The sequence below is a fragment of the Barbus barbus genome (genome assembly GCF_936440315.1).
Source record: "Barbus barbus genome assembly, chromosome: 6".
NCBI lineage: Eukaryota > Metazoa > Chordata > Actinopteri > Cypriniformes > Cyprinidae > Barbus > Barbus barbus.
Window position 1 is genome coordinate 32918565 of NC_136734.1, and position 21250 is coordinate 32939814.

Sequence of the window (21250 nt, forward strand, 5' to 3'; positions counted from 1 at the left end):
GCGTCACACACGGCCACCTGGTAGATGCTACTGTTTAGAGTGCTACAAAGATACACAATATGACATAAATAACACAATGTCACACAAACAAAGTCAAAGAGTGATGGGGAAAACCAGAAAAACATTACTGTGCTTGGATTCAAACTTAGGACCACATTCAACAAGCATCTGAAAAAATGTTAAAAGTTTTTAGCATAAAATATTAGTCTGTAATAAAGTGCAATACTTGAAAATTGAAACAAAATACCTGCTTCAATTATATATATATATATACACACATATACATACAAACCAAAATGTATTCAGATGCCTTCAACATTTCTCACATTATCACAGTTTATTCACTACAGTTTAGAAAATGGTATATGACAAGAGTTAAATTGTGTCAGAACAAATTCATTTAGATTATGTCAGACAACTTTGATAGAAAGGTATGTAATGAATTAGGTTGAATAGCTGTCAGATGTCCAGCTGTTAAATTTAAGTACACAAGTAGAAAATACCAATTTAGGTCAACCAATTACCAAGCAATGCTTAATTTTGCACCCACTAGTAAAAAAATATAAAAAATTGTGTTTGAATAATTTTTGGTTTGACTGTATATATAATTCCATTTTTTATTTATTTATTTTACAGTCAGAAAATAAGAAGCTAATTTTATTCTTAAGAATATTTCATGAATCTGGCCCCTGATCTAAAACTGTAGTGTGTAAAATTAACATAAGTGGTTATGAAATAACCAGAGAGTTCTGAAAAATTCATTGCACATGCCCCAAAAATAACTGGATGTCTGAGTTGAATATTCCAGAGATATTACACCATTTCTCTGGCTACTCTTGCAAATGAGCTGCGCGCTGATTGGAGCCTATCAGAGCTCTATTAGAAAATGAGGAACCGAGGGGAAGCATATTGATCTCCGGAGAGAAGCCACTGATTTGATACATATATTCTGCTTTTCAGCCTGGACTCTGTAACGAGGAGACCTAATTAGAGAGGAGACGGACGACGTTAGCACGCACAATTGCTCTTTAAGAACGACTGAGGACTTGTTGTGCCTGAAAAGAACTAGCACAGTAATAGTATGTTCATGCAATCATCTGCTTAGCAAAATGAGGGTGTGTGACTGTTTAGTGATTTGATGTTACAGAAATATAAATTGATGTGATTTTTGCATTAAGAGCAAAGCAGAGGTATTCTTATATTCTCTTTTCTTTCTGTGCATCTCTCTCTCTGCCCACTGAGGTTAAAGAGCAGTCAGGGAATGTCCCTGGAGAAGATGTGAACAGGGAGATGAGATATATGGTGAGTACACCATTAAAGCACTCCCTAGAGACTCACCTCCACCTTATCTAGTCATCAATTCATCCGACAAAAAGATCTTCTGCACAGTCATACCATGCTTTCTCTCGGTTTACAAAAGCGTATATTTGTGTTCATGCCTCACTGTTTTTAGGATTGTATCAATGTACGGTTTTAAAATCTGTATGACTGACTTTCCTCTTTGAAAAGCAAAAGAAAAATACAGAACTATCTGAAATATCCCAAGTCTGTTCTTCAAACAATGCTAATGTACAGCTTAAACATAAGCTCACAAGTTTTATGGACTACACTTATTGTGCTTTTTTGTCATCCTTCAAGCTTGACATTCCACTTTCAATATGCGTAAAAGTTGGACAAATCTTTGGACAAATTTGTACAACCTGCTAAATATCTCATTTTGTGTTCCACAGAAGAATAACAAAAGATACAGTACAGATCTGGAACACCATGAATATGAGTAAATGATGACAGAACTTCATGGCACATAACCAAAAAATAACTTGATGCTTGCTTGATTAGCAAGAACCAATACGGACTGTCCTTGTGCATCAAGCAAACACTGCTGAGCTTCCATGTTTACCATATTTGATGATCTCTATGTCTTTGCATTGGCCAATGTTTACATATGAACAAAAGCTTAAATTAAATCTGTTCATGAAGCACTCTTCAGAAGGCTTGAACTAAACTTCTTTGTTTATATGGAGTATGTTTGTGATCTCTTTCACATTTGAAATTGTCAAATTTTGGTGGAATGGACTTTTTTTTTTAAAGCATATTCCCCATTACTCTACTGAACCATCAAAAGGCAACACATAGACCCGGCAGACCTGCCTCCTCCAAAAGGCTAGTGCAGTATCATGTTGCAGTAGCCCTTAGCTAACCACAGGACCATTAGCCTCTATCCGTCTATCTTATCCCTGTCATTCCAAATGCTGCTTACCACTTCAAGAACCAGATGTCTGCTTTATTATTCAATGAAACCAATATATACACTATCCATACCATCTAAGGACAAAGCTAACTGCAAATTGGGCATACAAAGCAGATTTTGTAAAAGTACTTTTTAAAATCTGCAACCAATCATCATATAAATAAATAAATAAAAAATAAATACGTTTTTAAAAGGGCTAATAAAATACATGGTAATTATATATTTGAAATATACTGAAAATAATATATACTAGATATAAAATAGTCATTCCAAATTATTCACGTACGCTCTATATGTAATATATAAAGTCTAGATTTCCTCCACTAACCTTGAGGATGAGTCTCATGTCACTATACGGATACAACACATTCAGATTCCTGTAAGAGTTTGTGTTTTTCCTTAATCATGCACTTCCAGAACCATCAGCAAGACGCCTTCAGGATTTTAAAGCAATGACATGAAAATGAGACAAGCCACCACATGGATCAGCTTCTTCATCTCCTTCTCAACATCTCAATCAAATATGTCCCACATTTGCATTTCGAACACTTCCTAAACATCTTCTATTAATAGTACCTTGCTGTCACACACACACACACACACACACACACACACACACACACTCACATTCTCTTTCTTCATGATGGATAGCAGACCACTCACAGATTCTATATATCCAGCAGAACCACAGGGCTAAATTCAACACTAATAGCTTCATATGACACTGTGATTAATCATGATATTTTTGGTCTTGGTGAGAGGAAGGAAAGACACTAGGTAATTAAAAAACCAGACATAGAGATTATTCATGCTAGTGCAAGGAAGATGAACCAGAGCCCCCTACAGATCAGAAATGAAGTAACTGAAATAACTCCCTACTTAACTGACGGCGTCAACTCTAAACACGTTTACAAAAGAAAAAATAGCCATTGATATATCCACAGATGGAGCCATCCTTTGATTAAACACTGAAATATTAAAATAATTAAACACTGATATGTTACGCTTGCAATCATTGTTATGAGATATGCTGTTGTTCAAAAGTTTGGGATCAGGAGAATTGTTTAATGTTTTTGAAAGAAGTCTCTTTTGCTCACCAAAGCTACATTTATTTGATATCAAAAATGCCGTAGGAAGTATTTAAAAGCAGGTGTCACAATCTTAATTGACAAAAATTACACATTAAAGGGTTAGTTCACCCAAAAATGAAAATTCTGTCATTAATTACTCACCCTCATTTCGTTCCAAACCCATAAGGCTTTTGTTCATCTTCGGAACACAAGTTAAGATATTTTTGGTGAAATCTGAGAGCTCTCTGACCCTCCATAGACAGCAACGCAACTGGAATGTTCCAAGGTCCATAAAATTATTAAGGTCATTGATAAAATAGGCCATGTGACATGTGTCACAAATCCGGTCAATGAACTTCTGTTTACTCACCACCAGAGGTCACTCGCTCACCACATTGACTTTTGCACTACACTACTTTTGCACTTCACCTCTGGACTGCATTTCCCATCATTCATTGCACTGACGACACAGCTGTCACCAATCTCACATTGCTCTGATTACACAGCTGATAACACACGCTTTATAAGCCTTGGACTTCCTCTCTCCTAGCGATAGCTACTCTACGGAGCCCGCTTGCCTTGGCTTGCCCTGCACCTGGATTATCTCTCTGCCTAGGCCTGTTGGATATTGTTCGCCGATCGTCGACCCACACTTGCCCTAGGATAACTCTTTGTCTTGCCTGTAATGTTCCTGTTTGCCATTGCATGAACCTTGCTTGTTTTGTGACCTCCCCTTTGAATAAAGCCTTGCAAATGGATCCTCACGTCTTGTTCGCCCCGTTACAGAATACTCGGCCACACAAGGATCCAGCGGCTTTTCCAAGGAACACTGGTCAGGTATGGACACGGCAAGAATTTTGTTAGCCCTTAAACAAGGCTCGCGATCGCTGGAGAACTATATCCGTGAATTTTTAGCCATTGCAAACTACTCTGATCTACTGAACTGTTTGATGAGTTTTTTGTGATGGCATTAATAAACCACTGCAATCTGAGCTTAGATGTGAGGGTCCGCGTTCATCACTCGCTCAGTTTATGGGCTATGCTTTGTTGACTGTTGGCTCTTTGTTTACTGTGGGTGTTGCGGAGGAAGAACCGAGATAGCAGCTGCGTTAGAATACGCTCACAAAATGGCTGTGACAGCGGATCCCGTTCACAAAATGGCGGCCACAACAACACCCCATCATGTCATTGCTGTCGCCTCAGAACCCATTAACATCGCGGCTGTTGCATCAGAGCCTGTATATGTCTCGTATGATCTGCCAAAGTTCAGTCAAGTCACCGCTGATCTTAAAGATCTAAGTAAAGTCAGAGTCAATGTTAATGAACCAAGTCAAGTCACAGTTGATCGTCGTGAGTCAAGCCAAGCCACCGTTGATTGTTATAAGTCAAGTCACCGTTGATCGCCACGAGTCAAGTCACGTCTCCGCTGATCTTCCAGAATCTCTTCTCGTCTCAGCTGGTCATCCCGAGTCACACCACGTCTCAGCTGGTCATCCCGAGTCACACCACATCACAGCTGGTCATCCAGAGTCACACCACGTCTCAGCTGGTCATCCCGAGTCACACCACGTCACAGCTGGTCATCCCGAGTCACACCACGTCACAGCTGGTCATCCCGAGTCACACCACGTCACAGCTGGTCATCCCGGGTCACACCACGTCACAGCTGGTCATCCAGAGTCACACCACGTCACAATTAATCTTCACAAGGCAAGTCACGTCTCCGCCGACCTTCCAGAGTCTCTTCACGTCACCGCTGACCATCCAGAACCACATCTCATCACAGCTGATCGTCCAGAGTCTTGTGACGTCCTGTCCATCACACCCAGATATTTAAGGTCAGTGCTTCGATTTCCCAGTCTGGTTTTCAGTGTGAGGAATGCACCGCTGCTGCCTGCACACGCAGCTGGTATCCCCAAATAGGGGTCGACCGATTATCGGCCTGGCCGATTATTGGCACCGATATTAAGCATTTTTATGATAATCGGTATCGGTCATTTTCAAAAAACGATGTGCCGATAAAATTATTTAATTTTGAAAAGCGCTATTTGGCTCTGATGCAGCCTGTCGGAACTCACCACTCTGTGGCCTAGAGCAGTCTCCGCCCACCGCGCATCTGATTTGTTGAGAGTCAGGAGTCCGACCAATCAACGTGGAAGTCTAAAGGCACTCTCACACCGAAAGCTCTTGCTAACTGGTGCTGCTTCATCACGCATCAGTTATCTCTCAAAGGCAGCAGCAGACGTTGCTCAAGTTGCAATAAATTACAATCCGCGACGCTCTCGGTGTTTTCCGCATCTGCCATGTCACTAAATGTGGACATAAATATATGAACATCATCCCCAGAACTGCTCTGAGAGTTACTTCATGAGCATTTGACTGTTTCGTTTGAGTAAAACGATCATCATATCATAAATAGGCTACAGAAACTTAAGAGGTCCTCATGGCAACCCGTCAAAATAAAAGTTCGGTTTATTTACTAATACTACTGTAATTATTACAACTTTTGTTTAAAAGAACAATCACACAATACGCTATTTCTTCCATGTTTTAATTTTAATAGTAAACCCATTTGTTTGCCAAATTTGAGTTTAACTCTCATTTGATTAAAAGATAAATTAAATTAATGTTTTATGCCTTCATTTGCACTGCACTGTAAATGAAAACTAATGGAAAGTCACATAGGCCAAGATTAAGATACTGTCACATAGGCCAAGATTATGACGACGGAAATTGGGACATTTCAATAGGCTATTGAATCAAGTGAGCCTATAACAGGCTATTAGTGTTATAGTTTCATTAAAATAGTTGCGGTCTTCTTCGCAACTTCTACAATGGAGCTATGAAGAAAATTAAATTATTTACACTTATTATATACATTGCACTTTTTAAATTAATCAATTGATGTGCATTAGATGATGAATTGAATAGTCCCCTCTTGTAGGTTATGATTTAGTCAACCAAAAATAATTAATGAAGAATTATGAGAGGTTATGCTATTACACATACATTTCTAACATGTAAATTATTGAAGCCAAATACTTAAATTTCCCCAAGCTGTTTAGCTTTAGTATTTAGTATTCATAGGCTTAATCATGAAGCATACAGTGGCCCCACTTTTAACTCTCTCTTTATATATTACCCTTATTGTAGATGGATGCATGGGGGAAGACAAGAGTAAGAAGTGCAACCAACACTAGGGAAGGCAATTTTTGTCAGAACCTTGTTATTCTTAATTTTGACATTCATTTTCATTTTTACACCAGACATATATATCGGTTCAATATATTGGTTATCGGTCTACTTGGTCTGTAATAATCGGTATCGGCATCGGCCCTGAAAAACACATATCGGTCGACCCCTATCCCCAAACCCACTTACTTTAACCCACCTGCTCCTGCACTAATTCCCCTGTCCGACACGCTTCCCATGATGGGGATCGCTTTGTGTTGCATTTGGGCTGCGTACATCACCACAGAACTGCCCGAGGTGGTGACGTCCACAGTGATGTCTCCAGAAGTGGCGGCTGATGCTGCAGAACCTCTTGGGGTAGTGACACTCGCTGCTGTGTTCTCCAAAGCGATAGCACTCGCTGCAGCTTCTTCAGAGGTGGTGACATGCTGCAGAACCTCCTGAAGTGGCGGTGCTCGCTTCAGCTCCTTGTATGGTGGTGGTGCCCAGCAATGTACTCTCAGCCTGATATAAATGCACCCCATATCTGTCCCGTTAACCCTATCACTGCCATGGAAGACTTTAATGAACCCTCTGTATTCCCTGTTAACCCTGTCATTGTAAACGAGACCATTAATGAACTGTCTACTACAGATGCCCATGATTGTGAACTATCTGCTAATCCCATTCCAACCAATGCATTTAATTATGACCTGTCTGTCTGTCATACTTCAGTCACTGAAGTGCCTGCCCTCTCCATTGTCACCAGGGGAAACTATAGATGAACTATTTATGTTCCCTGCCTAGGTCCTTGAGACCATAAATGCTATGTCTGTCTCGTGTGTCTCAGTTTTCCCTAGGCTCCAATCTCTGCTGTGGGTTCCTGATCCGTCGTGGTGTTCTCCTGTTCCACCGTGGTGCTCCTCTGATCCGTCGTGGTGCTCTCCTGATCCGTCGTGGAGGTGTTTTGCCCTGTCTTCTCCGCACTGGTGGGAGTCTGCTCCACCGTGGAGGTCAGCTGTATGGCTCTGGTGGTCATCTGCTCCGCCGTGGTGGTCTACTGCTCCGTCTGCTCCGCCGTGGTGGTCTTCTGCTCAGGTCTGGTGCTCCTCCTGTTCTGCCGTGGAGATCTTCTGCTCCGCCCTGGCAGTATCCAGTCTCTACACTACTGTTGCACTTCACCTCTGGACTGCATTTCCCATCATCCATTGCACTGACTAAACACAGCTGTTGCCAATCTCACATTGCTCTGATTACACAGCTGACCACAATCACACACGCTTTATAAGCCTTGGACTTCCTCTCTGTCATTGCTGAGTACTGTACAGCGTATATCACTCTCCTAGTGATTCGGACTCTGTTTGCACCTCTCTTGGACTATTGCTTGTGTACCTGGATTATCTCTCTGCCTTGCCCTGTTGGATATTGTTCGCCGATCGTCGACCCGCGCTAGCCCTAGGATAACTCTTTGTCTTGCCTGTGATGTTCCTGTTTGCCATTGCATGAACCTTGCTTGTTTTGTGGCCTCGCCTTTGAATAAAACCTTGCAAATGGATCCGCACGTCTCACGTCTTGTTCGCCCCGTTACACATCAGTGGTTCAACCATAATTTTACGAAATTACGAGAATACTTTGTGTGCAAAGAAAACAATAATAACAATTTATTCAACAATTCTTCTCCCCGAGTTACCGTCTTCCACAATTTTGGAGAGTACCCCAGAACGTAAAAAACATAATCAGTGTTGTTTACGTTCAGCATGCGCACGTTTTATCCTGAACATAAACAGCGCTGATTACGTTGATTACCGATGTCCTTGCTACGTTTCTGGACCTAGGAACATTGCAGTTGCATTGATGTCTATGGAGAGTCAAAGAGCTCTCAGATTTCATTAAAAATATCTTAATTTGTGTTCCGAAGATGAATGAAGGTCTTACGGGTTTGGAACAACATGAGGGTGAGTAATTAATGACAGAATTATAATTTTTGACTACAGAGGTTTTTTTGGTCATGTATACAACCTTTTCTTGGATATTTTGTGCCATTATTTGAAAGTGCTACCACTTTGTTTCCAATCAGTCTTTTACTGTGGTATCATCGATTTCAGATTTGCCCACCACTAAACGCCTCATAAAAAAAAAAAGCAAACTGGTCACACAGATGTCACTCAGATGGACTCTGTCTAAGTAGACACTTCTTGGTCAGAACAGAACAATTTTAACTGGGAATAAAAAGTCTGGATCACCTCTTCATGGCACAGTGTTCAGACTCAGCGGTGTCTAACCTGGGTGGAAGGTGTCTATGATCCTGAATAACTGCAGCAGCGTAGTGATACTTCTGAGAGTACAGGGTTCAAAGAAAGTCAGCATCACCAAGCAGCAAGACATCAGAGGCTAGTGAACAGCATGGTGCTTCATGGCATTCAGTCGATGATTCGAGAAGAGCAGTAAAAGATGACAGGGACTAGAAGACTAGCAGCTTATTCATAGCTGTTCATTGTCTGAAAATACTAAATAGTTTCGGAGCCACACTAACTGTGATTGTTAATTCTAGATTAGACTATTTAGTTGGTCACATAAATATAACTAAACTCTAGCTTTGAGCAAAGATCCAATATGGACATGGTAAACATCACTCCTGGCTTGGTATCATTTGACAAGAAGCCCACAAAATGAGAGCACTATGTATACATGTCAAAATTATTTAGCTATTGTGACTTTTTGGTTCATGAAAGTATGAAAATGGAAATTTTATATAACCTTTTCTGGATCTGCTGTGGCATTATTTAAATGAGCTACCACTTTGTTTCCCATCAGTCAGTTATTGTGGTATCATCAATGTCAGATTTACCAGCAACAAAATGTCTCATAAAAACAAAACTTGACATTTAGATGTCATTCTCAGTTTGTTCTTTGTGTCACGTATGACTAAGCATCTAGCATCATTTATAATATGGTAAATGTGCTATCCTAATTAATTATCAAAAAATGTCTGCACAAATGTTTAGCAATTTTCTGGAAATTACCACAAAATCAGTCATTTTGAATAAAAAAAAAAATGGTTAAAATGTCACAAAATTCCTATTTTAAACTACAGTAAAACTGACCATATTCTCTTTTTCATGAAGTCCACAAAACAGTTGACCAAGAATAATTTATGTCGGTTGTTCTTAATTTGTTCAACTGTAATTATGCAATAAGCTGTTAGTGTTAGACTCACATTGTAAAGGATGTCCACCCATCCTTCCATAGTGATGCACTGGAAGACGGTGAGCACAGCGAACAGGATGTTGTCAAAGTTTGTTATGCCGAAATTTGGACCGGTCCAGTAAACCCTACAAACTGTGCCATCTTCACACATCCGAGCTGGAGGATCCAGTCCACATGGAAATTCAGCTGCCTGTTCCCCTTATAGAACAACATTACTGTCAGCTGTAAACTATCACAGCAATCTTCACAGCAACTTAAGAGCAAATGAGTGCTTATAAACACAATAAACTGAAACCACAAGCTCCGTTAGCATGCTAAAACTCACATACCAGTATCGTTTCTGAAGCAGGTGCGGTGAAACTTGCCCATGTAGAAGTCTAGGCCAATGATGGCAAACATGAGTATAGCAAAAAAGAGCAGAAGGCCGATCTGAAGCAGAGGAACCATTGCTTTCATGATGGACTTCAGAACCACTTGGAGACCTAATGGCATACAGAGAAGATACAGCATGTACTGTAAGTTATAAGCAGCAATAACTGTCAAGCAATTAGACTACAACTAAATGCAAAGACTAGTAAGCTGGTTAACAATTTATCAAAAACAATTTCTAAATGTTTCCTCTGAATTATTTAATAAATTTACTTGCAAGAAATATTATGTAATATGACTTACTTGGAATTCCAGACACCAGTTTGAGTGGCCGCAAGACTCTTACTGCCCTGAGCGTCCGCAAATCAAAGTCTGGCCCCACTATGGTGAGAATCCTGTTAAGAACACACATCAATAATACAGTTTATAGGTAAATATTTTTTACAATATAAAGGCAGCAAAACATTTTAATGCTTTTTTTTTAAAAGAACTGTGAAACTATTGAGACAATGCTTTCTATAATTACATATTTGGGTTTTATATGATCAGTAATAAAGGCAGAGCAAATCATTAAATATTACCTAGAAAATATTTAGATTTATTCATATTCAGTTTCACATATACATTTTTTGATTAAATAGAAATTTATTGTAAAGCATTTTTACTATAAATATTTATCCAAAACATCTTAAATTTATCCAACAAGGGTGCATTCAACTGAATAAAAGTGACTGTTTTAACAAAACTATTAAGCAGCACAACTGTTTTCAACACTGATCACAATAAGAAATGTTAGAATGATTTCTGAAAGATCATCTGACACCAAGACTGGAGTAATGGCTGTTGAAAATTCATCTTTGCCATCACAGGAATAAATAAATGACAGCTTAAAATATGTTCAAATAGAAAACGGTTACTTCAAATTGTAATTATAATTCACATTACTGATTTACACTTTTTTTGATTAAATAACTGCAGCCCAAAACAAAACAAAAAAAACTTACCAACCAAACTTTTGAACTGTAGTACATTTTATTAGTTAACATTTACTATAAAATCAGCATTAATCAACAGGGCCAACAGAACTAGATAACTTCATCAGATGCTACACCATCAGAAATGGCCATCTTCTGCATTATGATGGATCACTCCTTTCACGCAGACAATTAAAATCTATTTCCCCCATGTTGACCCGCTTTCCCTGATGGCAGCTCATAGCTGAATTGTAGAAAAATTCCTCCCCAATCTCTAGAGCACAGCCATACAATCATTGTACTCTCCTGTCTGTTTCTCTCACACACAGCGATGACTAGTGAGAACTCTGACCATTCTCCTTTCTCAGGCTTTCACATGCAGAAAGGGAGAGGCAAGGACAGTATGCATTAATATATTAATAGTGTTCACTTTATCCTCAGTTCTCTTTCATTCGCTCATCTCCCACAGAAGTGTGCTCTGCTGTGGTTTTTAGTATAAAAACACCATACGGAAGAGACTAGCCTCACTAAGAGGGACAGCCCAGCAAATTATGGCCCAAAGCGCAGCTTGGATTCGCAGCTGGTCTGGGGACACAGTGACACTTAACTAAATGAGACTGGATGATGCTGAAGGCAGATGGATGTTTGCTCGAGGACAGGAAGAAAGGAAGCAGAAAGATGCTGGTGTGATAACTAATACTTGCAGTCAGTGGCTTCAGAGAAGGAAAACACTGCTCGAAGTATATAACCTCATTTGCACTGTTCAAGTTGTTCTGCATTTGTTGTCTCCTCAGGGCAAGAAAATAAGAAAAGACAAGACTAGCTTATTGAAAAAGTTCACTCAAAAATAAAAATGTGAGCTACCGTTCAAAGGTTTGACGCAATATGGCATTTTTAATGGTTTATAAGTCCCTTATGGTCACCAAAGTGGCATTAATTTAAACAAAACTACAGTAATATTGTGAAATATTATTATAATTAAAAGTAATTTTCTATTTTAATATATATTAAATACTCATTTATTTCTGTGATGGCTGACTGTCATTCGAATATGCTGTTTAGATGCTCAAGAAACATTTCTTCTTATTATTAATGTTAAATATTTTCAAGTTTCTCTGAAGAAATTTCTGTAGAACAGCATTTTTTGGAAATGTTGTTTGTAATAATATAAACGTCTTTACTGTTAATCAATGCATCGTAAATAAAATGATTAATGTCTTTTTGAAAAATCAGACAAACATGTTCAGTAACACTTTATTTTAAGGTGTCGTAATACAGAGTAATTACCTAATTAAGTACTTAGTAGTAGCCGTTGTACTTACATGAAACACAATCATGTAACTAAGTTATGGATCAACCTGTACTTACAGTTTGTAATTATGTAGATGTAATAGGCAGCTACTGTTACACATATGTAACAGACTGAGTCTGTTACACCACTACTAGTACACTTAAGTACAATCTTAATACACTTATGTCTGTGTACTTACATTTATAATTACGTTGTATAATGTCTGCAACACATGTAACAATCTTTTGGTTACATAAGTTGCTGTGTAACAGACTCGATGTGTTACATATGTGTAACAGTAGCTGCCTATTACATGTATATAATTACAAACTGTAAGTACAGGCTGTTCCATAACTTAGTTACATGATAAGTACATTTTATTAAATGTAAGTACAACGGCTACTACTAAGTACTTAACTAGGTAATTACTCGGTATTATGGACCCCCTCGGTATTATGTTCCTCTATATTCAAACTTAGTGCATCATAACTGGTTATAAAACATGCAAAAATCAATAGCATTTGGCATTTTTATAGAACATATTTCAATGTATGTACATGTGAATGACTGAATGAAATGTTCATGAAGTTTGAAAGCAATTTTTAGTGAATAACTACTTTACTTTTGTATACTACATTTTTGTAAATTGCAGCTTCAGAAGATTTTAAATATGCTGCACAAACTGTATAAACCACTTTTATTTTTTTGTCCTTATCAAAACTTGGTCAGTGGTCACTATATGCTATTGACGTATAAACTGTGCAAAACATCTACTTTTTTACCAAACGAGTAAGTGATATTGAAACTTGAGCGGACTACTAATTATTGACCAATAAAAAGCCTACAGCTAACTCCCACATTATAGCGAGAGATACATCAGATCATCAAACATCATAGCTGAAAGATCCATCTCTGCTCTCACATCTCCAGCTTTAAGTGTCTTTTTTATTGTTCCCTTCAGTCTGATTCAACACAGCAGTTAAAAACTGCTAGCTTTTATATACGGCATAGTATCAATTTCTCCTCAATGTTTTCACTGCAATTCTGTTGATTTACTAGCTGTGTCACTGAGACACTGAATGAACCTGAGAGGATGGCTTAACCTGTGACAACACTGAGACAAGAGGATGCTCTATACATCCACCAGGGAAATCCAATGCTCAGGCAAACAATGCTCAGAGTAAGATGATACTCTGCTAAAGTAAAGCACTGCACGCTGCCCTTTAACAGCTCTGGGAGAGTAGAACATGCTCAACTGCTTAAATAAAAGACTCCTACCATCATACAGAAGTCACGTGAAAACAGACGCTAATTTCATATTGTTTGTTAGATTTGTAATGCAATAATTTGATCAAATCTGAATAATAGTTACATAATTTATAATATTATGCATATTTTTTTTTTTTTTTTATCAATGTAAATAGTACTCATCCAGATCACAAGTTTAAAAACATAAAAGAGCTTCAGATTCATTTCTAATCATTTACGCTGTTAGTGTGTGAGCCAGTGACTTGTCTTCAAGAATAAACAATTCATTTGTGACCCACATCTCTTGAGATAGTCTCTAAAATATAAGCATACAAAACGTTGACTGTATTATCTGTTCCATGTCTCTGTATATTAAGCCACTCTGAGAGAAGAATTGCTTGCCGTTGCACCATTTGTCTTTGGCCTCTTTTGTGTTTTAAAAAGATCAATTATTTTATTTTTTTCAGCAAGAAATCTCTAGAAACCATTCGCATCATTCAGGCTTTGTTGCTCCAATCATGAGCAAGGTCAAATCATTATAAGAGCTGCATCCAAAACACATTTGAGTTTCATACACTGCCTTTAGGCACTGTTCAAGATCTGAGAAGCTATTGCACTAATTATAGGCCAAAGGACATCACTTAGATGGCACTAAGTACTATTTTAAAATTAGTGCTGTATCTCCATTCGCTCAGTGGATTTTACTTGGTCAGACATTCTGCCCTACATTAGACCCTGTGCAGACAGAGAGACACACAAACAGACTGTGTGAATACAAGAGCCTCATCGAGACCCCACGCACAAGAATATAATGAAAAGAGACTCTCAGTGTGCAGTACATACAATTACAAAGGTAAACAAGACCTACACTGAACATTTCTTAAAGAGATTGTTCACCCGGATGAGCTGCACCTTGTTTGCAAGCATGCATTTTGGTACTTTCCTGAACGTGTGTCAAAGACTGACAGACAAGAGAAGAAATTGTTGAATAAAGTCATTGTTTTTGTTTTCTTTGCATCCAAAAAATTATTCTCGTAGCTTCATAACATTGCAGTTGAACCACTGATGTCACATGGATTATTTTAATGATGTCCTTACTACCTCTCTGGGTCTTGAACGTATTGATTGTTGTGTTGCTATCTATGTAGGGTCAGAAAGCTCTTGGATTTCAACAAAAATATCTTAATTTGTGATTGCTTCCATGTCACTCCTCATTGATGCTGTCATTTCTGCTAAAGGAGCCCCGACCAAGTATTGAGTACAAAAATGAACATACTTTAAAGAACTTGAACTTTTCTTTTTTGTAAATCTTTTTTTTTTGAGTGATCTTAGGAAATAGTCTAATATTTTGAGATACTGGAGATTTGTCTTTCATGACCTGTAATCTCTAATCATCAAAATTAAAACAAAACTTTTGAAATGTTTTACTTTACATGTAATGAATCTAGAATATATGAAAGTTTCACTTTTTGAAATAAGTTACAAGAATTTCTTTTTACTTTTTCACGATATTCTAATTTTTTGAGATGCATCTGTGTGTATATATATATATATATATATATAATAAATTTGGGAAATCAAAGTCCCCAAATATGAATAAACACTTAACAATTTACAACATTTAATAAAACAGGGAAATGTTGGGTGACTGACTGACAGAAAAATAGACAGATGCATTTCAATATGCATAGACATCTTCTAAAAAGTTTGGCAATTGAGAGATCAATTTTAGCATTTTTCTTTATGATGACATCATTATTTAATCGCCCAACACAGCTATCACATGCAAACTTATGAACATCTTAAGTTAGCAACATCTGCACAAGCAGGCATAAAAACACACAAGCCCCTGCTAGGAGAATAGCTACGTAATGGAGCTGAAGAGATCAGCAGTTATACTCCAGCGCTCATGTCCCAGCGCAGGAAGACTCAACCGTTAAAAAAAAAAAAATTCAAACAAGCCATGAAGGCGCAATTCTTCCAACAGACTTCATGCCAACAGGACGACTGGAAGATAACTAAGGCCAGCAGCTAGGCTTCTTTTGTCTTAGCTGACTGTGCCAACATCATTCCAGGCAGCATCTCCAGCTTCTATAATAGACAGCATTTATACACAGATTAGCAAAGACAAGGTCAAAGTCAACCTGTCTTTAGCACAGCTGAGATGCCATTCATTATTCCAGACTGATCTTTGACTGACAGGTTTTTACTCCAGCCAATAGAAGCCTGTGAAGCAGTTTCTCTTTGTTTGCTTGGGCCAAACAATGCAAAATCAGAAAGCGCTGTCATTGGAGGCAGAAGATCTGACAGAACGAGGTCTAGAATACCTGAAGAAAGCTCCAGGGTGAGATCAAAGACATCTATCAGAACTTCCTGAACGCTGTCGGATTGATGAGTGACACACAACTGCAAGTTCTAACAGTTACCGCAGAATAACAAAGAACTTCATCAGCTAGAAAAATGCTTGAGAGGCATATTTTGCAATTAATCTAATGCAGTTGACTATGGTTTTAGAAAATTGGCACCATGCATTCTTCATAATTCATCAAGCTTCAGAGAGGAATAAATAATGCATTTGCTACTTCACCACAATCAGCGCAAACATATGAAATCTAGGTATGCGCAATAGAGGTGAGAGATAATTTTTCAATTTTGTGACAATTTTTGAGAGCAGTACAGAACAAACACTTATATATCCGTGTTTTTCATTGAGCTGTTGTGCAGAGTCTGTGGCTTGGATGTATTATTGCTTTCTCACACAAATAATGAAGTAATTTGAGGGGGACGGGGCACAGAAAAACAATAGAAATGCTTATGAAGATAGAAATTTACCATGAAATGATTGGAATAATAGAAAAAGACTTTGCATTTGTTGAATACAGTCGCTGATCTGAGCACCATTTGTTCATGCCACTGAATGTCTCTCTGTTGCTCACTCTCATTTTCAGTAGTCGGAGATGCAAACAGACCTCTCAATATCACAACAATAATAAAAACATATGGCACATCTGTAAATGGATTCCATAACCCCTCGGTAATGACCCTCCAGATCCCGCTGTGCTGATGAGCTATCAATTCCCTGGCGAGGCAGACTAGATTAGATAAGGAAGAGATCACTGGAATCATTATGCACTGGTGACTGAATCTATAGAGGAATTCTTCTGCACTCTTAAAGGGACAGTTCACACAAAAATGAAGATTTGTCATATTTACAAAATTAAGTATGACAGACGATGTCAAACTTGCATTTATAGGTCTTCTGAAACAATAAAATAGCTCTGTGTGAAAAAAACAATATTAAAATCTCATACCTCCACCAAATCTTTCAATTGTAGAGAAAAATTCAATATAAAATATTCAGATATTATAATCAATTGATTAATAATATAAAAATAGTCATTTAAACAAAACAAATCCTAATTAATTAGAATTAAATGAAATCATAAGCAAATCTGATTACGCTTTTTGTTTGTATTTAATATAAGAATATTATTTCACTTGGCTTATTTTTTATTGATTTTAATTTATTAGTTTTTCATTTGTTTATTAAGTTATGAATTAACCAACATACAGTATTTCTGCGTAATATAACATTAAATCATCCTGTATTCCTGACAAAAATTAAACTACTACTAATAATACTAATGGTAATATTAATAAATATTATTACTAAATAAGAGATAAGTGAAAATCATATAGCTACAGCGATAAGGACAGCTTTTATAGTCAAAATTCTACAAAAATATTTTTTGGGTTGGTTTTTTTTTTGCGTTCCACTGAAGAATCTGAAATGAAATGAGAATGGGTAAATGACGACAGAATTTAATTTTTTTGGTGAACTATTCTATTAAACTTCATTCTAGGCTAATGATTTAATAATGGGTATAATTTTTCTACATTTATTATTTTTTCTACACTTATTATTTATCATTTTCTACAAAGAAAATTAATAATAAGGCTTAAGATATGATGAATGCCCTACATAATAAAATAAATGCACTACAGGACATTTATTAGTGGCACAGAGCTATATGATCATTCTCAGCTCAGGCATGCACATAGAAATGCTAGCTGTGTATTTAGCATTTTAACAGTTGGCCAAACAGTTCATTAAATAAGCATTTGGGCTCTATTATTCTGGGCTGGCATGGGGCACACTCACTCCGTAATTGTAGAGCACGGCTCATAGCTGAGCAGATTCAAACACAAATTACACAGCTGCAGCATCCCGGTTATTTCCTTTTCCTCATCCAATCTCTGAAATGTGAATGAATCATGCATGGCAGATATTGGTAAACCATGATGCATCACAAATGGAGACTTATCTAGGGGCTAACTTGCACATTCTAGGCATATGGGAGTGACTGCGTTGTTTGGAACAGGTTTCTATACCCAAAGGCATCTGTGTGTCCCTTTTTCCTGTAATTATTACTTTATAATCGAACACAATGTCTAGTAGCTGCTTTAGTGCTTCAGTAGTAGGCATCTTTTTAATTGGCCACGCTCTAGATTAAATGTGTTGTTCCAGAACCTGAACTGACACATCAGGGGAGAAAGTGAAGGGCTTTTCCAACCTCTGAGCAAGGAGGAAACACACACTGGAGACAACCAGTCTTATCACCATAGAGACAAAGGTCTCCACCACTCTCATTAGAACACTATGACAGATAGAGCGAGAGAAAGGGAGAGGAACGAAAGAGAAACAGAGATGAGTTTTGGGAGCTGAGGACAAAGGGAAACAAAAGGTAAGAAAATCTGGAACATGAGGGAGTTTTCACTGCCATTCTTTCATTGAATGTATATATCTCATACTCAAAAGATGGACATACAAGTCTCATTTAAGACAGCACTATATCAAGACACTGCAGACAGCCTTACAAATCATACAAAGCAAAAGGCCTTAAATTCATTTTACAATTCATGATATAAATGTATTCCTGGACACTAAATGAAAGTTATCCCCAGTTATCAAAACTAGATGGTCGAGCAGTGTTCCAAAAATGCACACATTTAGGATGACTTATGCAATTTGCAGATGCTTTTTCAAAGTGACCTGCAATCCATTCAGGGTAGGGGTGGACAATATGACCAAAATCTTATGTCACGATATGAGTAATTTCATCCGATAGTGCTAAGAAACAATCTCTCAGACCGTGCGTGCATGTAGCGAAATGAGTTCTCTTTCGCTGCTGATTTCATTTCAACGGCTTAAAATCAAAACGCATGCAAATGGATTGCACCGTTTAATCGTGTCTAAAATTTCTACCGGTTAGTCGTGTCTACGGTATATCACCCACCACTAAATTCAAGGCATGCATTTGATCACTTAACACATTCTCTTGGAATCAAAGCCATGACCATGGCACTGCAAGCACTTGAATTTGAATTCTTGAATTTGAAGTGAGGTAGCAAACAAGACCCAAAAGTGCAATTTAATTTAAAGCTAAGACTGACAGACAGTTAGAGATCTCCATGCCAACCAATGTCGGCCATGAAAGAGAACAGCTGGAGTACCAGGAAATAAAATATTAAGAATTTATGAGAACAAATAGGTCACAGGACCTCAGTGGCCTTGCACTTCAAATAGACGAATCAATCAACAAGCTCAGTGCTCCTGCAGCTTAGCAGGCCATATGATATGGACGCAAAAATAATCCAGAAACACTCTGTGAACAGTGTCCATGAAAGATTCTTTATCATTACCAAAAATATACAGACCAAAACTGGGAGCCAAAACGCATTTAACTTAGAGGCCATGGTCAGATTATTCTGAAAAGTACAAAATGGAAGCCCTTAAAATAAAAATCTCTAAACTCTAACAAGCGACTAATAGGCAATCATTTGTGAGCTTTGCGTAATGTGAGTGCATTCAAGCTCTTTAGACAATAACCACAGATCAATGCTTTATGTGGAGATAATGCGAGGAGTGTCAGACACAAAGCATCATGTGTCTCTTGTTATGGATAACAGCTTTTCTCTGTGAGCACCACTCAGCTCAACACCGCTCTAAACATGACTTCAGGTCGTCTTATCATTAGGGAGACGTGATTGAGCATTTAACACTTATTCATGGTCACTGGATGTTCTATGGTGAAGCTACATCATTTGGAGGTTTTTGATCGTTTTTGAAACGCATGTTCCTTCAGCAGAGGTTTTCAACATGAGAATTTAAAAGCACCTTGTTAAGGTATAAAAATGCTAATTCAGAACAATAACTTCTTAATGGATAGAAACATGCAGCTACATAGTATACAATGAATATTTAATAATTATTAGGGGTTCAAGCACGCAGTGCTGAAACCCTATTGTATTTGTTAGGATTTTTTTTATTATTATTATTATTCTTCCCTAAAACTGATTGTGCAGCCCAAACCATAAAGCCTAGAGAGCTGAAACTTGGTCAGATGGTAGTAGTCCGGCCTTCTTGTCAGATACAAAGGCTCGTCCCAAATGGCCTAATTTCAGTTTAACATCGTTTGTCGTAGACTGAAAAACTTTACATCGTTGCGATCCTTGGGTCAGCACGAACATGAGTCCGATGGATTTGCTCTGCGACACATGGTTTTTCCGCAAAATTAAGTTAAATCTGAAACCTACTTTTGCGAACTAGTCCTAGGTTTTTCGCCCGATCGGAATCAAACCAATGCAGAAATATTCTGTGGACACTGAATATCAATAATTATAAAAAAAAAGTTGAAATTTCGATTTTCGTGCGAAACGGTACGCCAATTAACATCTATGCTAACGTTAGCCAAATGTTATTTGAAGTATAACTCTGGAACGGATATCTTCACCAAACTCGGTACACATATGTACGAGGTCAATCTTTGGTCAAATAAAAAAAAATGCGCAGATCTGCCACTCGGGGGCGCTAAAAGACGGAAAAAACATATAAATGGCTATAACCAAACAACCGTTGGTCTGATCGACTTAAAAATTGGTATGCAGTGTCTTCGTCCGAAGGGGCACAAGCGTCTATGAGGACATTGGTGTATCTCAAAAAACATGGCCGCCATTGGCCAAACAAGTTTAAGCACCTACTAAACAAGGTTAACGGAGGTCGGTCGGAACGAGACTCGGTGGCCATGTTCGACTCATGGCTGTAAGAATTTTGAAAGAAATCGGCCACTAGTTGGCGCTAACGAGTTTTTTGGCTCTGTAATCACGTGGTGTTTAACATATCCACACAATATGCACATCATTTGATAGATCTCCTCACAATGAGCAACTTTGCCTCTAGAACCATCTGTCAATCAAATCGTTTATTAATTATTCACAAATATGTTAAAAACCTACTTTTGCGAACTAGTCCCTGGTTTTTCGCTCAATCTCTGAACTCTCTAGATCAATAATTATCGAAACAAAATTAAATTTTGTCCTTTGGTTAGCTATAATTGGCTCATTTAAAAAGGGGGCGTGGCCACATATACCCAAAAGCCTATAAAACCTAAACAAAAACTTGAAACTTTATGATAATGCTCGCCTTGCTCTGTTCTGTGATGCGCGTTCGTGACGTCATGTAATACGCAATTACGTGGAAAAGGTCACGGTTGACTTAGGCGGAAGTACCGAGTCAGTAGGCTTTTTAATATTAAAACACCCAGGATTCGCACACGAAATGGGCATTTTATACGATAAACTGACACAAAGACATTTGAATATGTGTATA

At 37.9% G+C, this 21250-nt stretch overlaps 1 protein-coding gene across 1 annotated transcript in view; it reads right to left on the bottom strand.

Moving 5' to 3' along the window:
* LOC306871752 (putative voltage-dependent N-type calcium channel subunit alpha-1B) overlaps positions 1 to 21250 on the bottom strand; it is a gene marked incomplete at its 5' end in the record, with an annotated part of 98271 nt that overhangs the window by 62235 nt on the left and 14786 nt on the right. The window contains 3 exons of the mRNA XM_079419885.1: positions 9710 to 9897; positions 10029 to 10181; positions 10372 to 10463. Coding sequence (XP_079276011.1) covers positions 9710 to 9897; positions 10029 to 10181; positions 10372 to 10463 — 433 coding nt within the window. The remainder of the gene's footprint in view (positions 1 to 9709; positions 9898 to 10028; positions 10182 to 10371; positions 10464 to 21250) is intronic.